This window comes from Otolemur garnettii, unplaced genomic scaffold (genome assembly GCF_000181295.1).
Source record: "Otolemur garnettii isolate 467f Iridium unplaced genomic scaffold, OtoGar3 scaffold00003, whole genome shotgun sequence".
NCBI classification, from domain to species: domain Eukaryota; kingdom Metazoa; phylum Chordata; class Mammalia; order Primates; family Galagidae; genus Otolemur; species Otolemur garnettii.
In genome coordinates this window covers 48,125,109-48,129,375 of record NW_003852398.1, presented here as the reverse complement: position 1 = coordinate 48,129,375, position 4,267 = coordinate 48,125,109, and the positions used below count along the sequence as shown (strand labels likewise).

At 37.7% G+C, this 4,267-nt stretch overlaps 1 protein-coding gene across 1 annotated transcript in view; it reads left to right on the top strand.

Annotated features, from left to right (window-relative positions):
• The window catches only part of LMNB1 (lamin B1), a 57,436-nt gene extending 53,414 nt beyond the window's left edge, over positions 1-4,022 (top strand). Inside the window, exons 10-11 of the mRNA XM_003782231.2 lie at positions 1,464-1,571; positions 3,930-4,022. Coding sequence (XP_003782279.1) covers positions 1,464-1,571; positions 3,930-3,971 — 150 coding nt within the window. The 3' untranslated portion in view covers positions 3,972-4,022. The remainder of the gene's footprint in view (positions 1-1,463; positions 1,572-3,929) is intronic.
• The last annotated feature ends 245 nt before the right edge of the window (positions 4,023-4,267 follow it).

Genomic DNA, 4,267 nt, shown 5'->3' with positions numbered 1-4,267 from the left:
TTTTTTTTTCTGCTTTAAATGCTACAATCTCCTAGACCTAGGTGATATCTTGGTTTAAAACATTATAAACGATCTAGTGAATGATACACTTTTGTATTACTACTAATCTGGTTGAAACAATGTGATATTTGTGAAGTGGCTATTTGCGTTTGTAAATACAGACTGAATTCACAGAGTTGAAGTTAACTGGCTAATTGAAAGATTCAAAATAGCCCAACTTTCCTGGTCATGCAATAGTAATCAAATCCCTGCATAGTATTAATGCAATTCTACCACTTTACCTCCTTTACAAAATATATTCTTGGGTATATTTTAAATTGAAGTCTCATTTCTATGGCAGTGGGTTTTGGTTTTCTTCCTTAGCCATTTTGAAATAGCTGGTCTACCTTAGATAAGCTTTTTTGGAAGCGATTTTAGTGTCTGCCTCTGTGGAGTTACCTTTCTCACGGCCTGAGGACCAGGCATGGAATGAAGTGGCGTGCTCTGCGGCCGTCTGGAGGACATGCTCATTTGCCTCCTGCCACATCATCAGGTTAGCAGGGTGCTTAGACAAAAATGCTGCTGCATTCCGTCAAGTCAGCATTTTCTACAAGAAGGTGATCTGTACTTGAGCCTTTTAGTAGGGAATGGAAATAGTTACTTTCTGTCATACCTGTGCTGAATGATGGGAGGTCTATTTCTGTATAGAATGCATTGGAACTAATATGTTACTAGTCCATAGTGCTCATCTGTCTTGATTCTATTTCATTCAAGAGGAACCAGTTGCTACAGGAATGAAAGGAGCTTGTCTTTTTCATCTCACTTATCAGGTAGTTCTTTTGTCACCGTAGTTCCTGAGATGACAACAGTGGCTTCCAGCTTCATTTTATTCAGCATTTATTTAGCACCTTCTCTTTGCTTGGAGCCACATCTTTCAGTTGAATTCATACTCAGTTTTATAGAGAATTTAGTATGCTAAATCATTTACAGAATTCTTAGAAAGATATTAAAAAGCAGTGGAAGCTTCTCAGCAGGTGTTTCAAATTGGACACTTGTAACTCCCCTACAGGGAATGTTGAAGGTCTAAGAATTGCTACTAATCATGCGGAAATTCCAGTTCAGCAGCAAAAGTTACTGATGGAATGATTTTTTTTTTTTTTGGTAGTTTTTGACCAGGGGTTGGGTTTGAACCCACCACCTCCGGCATATGGGGCTAGCGCCCTACTCCTTTGAGCCACAGGTGCCGCCCAGAATGATTTAAAAATACGTAAATAAATAAATAAATAGGAGTGCTGGGGCTATAGGCATGTGCTACTACACCTGACTAGTTTTTCTATTTTCAGTAGAGAAGGGGTATGGCTTTTGTTCACTCTGGTCTCACTCAGCCTTGTCTGGAACTCTCAAGTTCAAGCTATCCTTCTGGCCCCCTTTGCAATTTTTAAGTATGGCTTTTAACTTAAACTCAAACTACGGTTGCTTTTTAGGAGGTTGCTCAAAGAAGTACAGTCTTTAAAACGACCATACCTGAAGAGGAGGAGGAGGAGGAAGAAGCAGTTGGAGTGGTTGCTGAGGAAGAACTTTTCCACCAGCAGGTATTTGTTTTAATATGTTTGTTTTAACAGAATTATATGAAAAACCAATAGTGTGGTTTGTTTTTCTCCCTCATTACTTGATGAACCAGAGCATTTGTGTACCAACTAGGGTTTGTACTTCCCAAAGGTATATTCAAGGTAATACCTTAGAGTACTAGAATAATATGTTAGTCATTCTTTTTTACTTTCATTTTTTTAATCATTCTATCAAATTTCATTGTTATCTTTTGTTTCTTAATGTATGCAATCTGTTATGGTAGAATATATATATATTACTAATAAATAGGTAGATATGGATTAGACTGCATACCCCCAAATTTATTTACTTTGTAGAGTTTTGAGATTAAAAGGATATCACGAAATTAGAACAAGCAAAAAAAAAAAAAACAAAACCACAAAGTAGTGTTGAACTTCAGTATGAAATGAAATTCTTGCTATTTTAAGTTCCTAATTTTCTAATTGCAGGATAGATTTTAGCTGATGCTTGGGCTGCTGAGAGCCCTTGAAATAAAGAAACTTCAAATTTGGTTTTAATTATAATTAAATTGGAATTATTAATAACTAAAGAGCCATCAATTTATATTCTCAAGCTATTTGAGTCTGATCATTAATCAAAATCCTACCCTTTTCCTGATAAGAGTTTATTTCTATGTTTCCAGATTTATCATCTTAAATTTGCTTTGTTTCATTAATCTTTGTCCTCTAATAAACATTTTTTTATGTGTTTAGCTCCTAAGGTTGGGAGTGGTTATATGAGGTAGAATGAATTTTTTACTTGGATATTTTCTCATATATTTTGGAGGAATATTTAAGAATGGATACTTTACACTTGGCTTTAACAAGAAACAAGCACAAGAGCCATATCTGCCCTTAATGGGAGACAATCATAATATCTTCCAAGTCTCTTTCCATGTGGGGAGCCATCATTAATGACTAGAGGTAAAATAACAATAGAAGAGATGTGTAAAGGTGCCAGACAAGTGGCTCAGAGCATGACTTGTAGCAGTTCAGACACTAGAGAAGGCGCTCTGGTCCACTGGAGAGTAGTTGAGACCTCCGGGAAGTGTCCAGTATTTTGAAGGATAAGAAGGCATTTGGGTATTAGAAAGAAGTAAAATGATGGTGTTCTGAGGGTGCTTGAATTAGCCAGGCCTACACTAACAGACCACCACCCTCCCCAAACAGCAGCTTGAAGCAGTGAGCTTGACTGAGCTCAGCTCTGCCATTCTTTAGCTCTGCATGGTGGAGACTGAAGTCAGTTGTGTTCAGCTGGGAATTTGGTAGGTGTGGGATCTTGTCCAGGTCTCTCTCCATGTGGCTTGTCATAACTGAGTAGGTTAGCCCTCGCTGTGTTACAATACGGCAGTGGGCTAAGAGGCAAATCAGAGAGTACCAAGTCTCTTAAAGGCCGGGCCAGAACTGGCACGGTGTCCTTTCTGGCATATTCACAACCCAGATTCAAGGTGAGGGGAGTCTTGATGGGAGGAGTGGCAAAGCATTTATGGGGATCTTTAGTCACTAGAGAGGATGTGTCAAGACTTAAGCTCCAAGTGTATCTGTTCGTCCAGCTGTTCTTGTGGGGTTTATATCAGAATGAAGTTGAAGCAGAGACACTAATGGCGTATATAAAAGTATTAAGAGTTAATGATTAGCATCAGGGTGAGAGAAGAAAAAAGATACCAAGATGTGTGAGGTTTTTAGCTTGTGTGATCATAGAAAATAATGACACCGAGGTTTCGCAGAGGAAGATGGAAGGGCAGAGCAGCTGTTCTGACTTCTTATTTGAGGGTAAATTCAGTGGCCTTTTGAATTGATTAAAAGTTTGTTGGTGCCCTCCAAGAAGGTAGTTTTAGTTCAAGCAGTGGTGAGTCACAAGTCATATTGTGAAGTTTTAAGGAATTAAAGATATGGAAAGAGGAGCCATTTTAACTTCACATTTGGCAAATGCCTCTGGATGCGGAAATTCCGGATCTAGCAAGCCGTATTCTTTGATGTGGTTGTTCGAAATGGAGTTCACTAACCTCCCTTTCCTAAGTTATCAAAGGAGGTTATTGAAGGGTGGTTTTCAACTTCCGCCACATATTAGAATTCCTTTAAGATTATGTAAACATCCTTCTCCAGTTATATAAATTCTCACTAATTGGTTTAGGGATCTAGAACAGATTTTTTTTTTTTTTAATTTCTCAGGATCTGAATGTGCAGCCAGAGTTAAGCCTTTTTAACTTCTGGAGTTGATTGGAGTATTCTAGGGAAGAAGTCCATGAGAGAAGTTTAAAAGGATAAGGAGCAATGATAGGATTTTGGAACACTGTGAGCCCTATGTTTCGTGCTAATTTGTTCTTCTGTTTTCCTTATTAGGGAACCTCAAGAGCATCCAATAGAAGTTGTGCAATTATGTAAACTTCTCAAATCAACTGTCTTCCTCAAAACAAAGAAGTATGGTAATCCTTACCTATATACAGTGCAGAGCCTTCTCAGAAGCACAGAATATTTTTATATTTCCTTTATGTGAATTTTTAAGCTGCGAATCTGATGGCCTTAATTTCCTTTTTGACACTGAAAGTTTTGTAAAAGAAATCATATCCATACAGGTTGTTACAAGATGTGAATTATTGACACTGAATTAACTGTGTACTGTTTAGAAAAGGTTCCTCAAATTCCTTGACATTTTGTTTGTGTATGTATAGTTTTTTTTT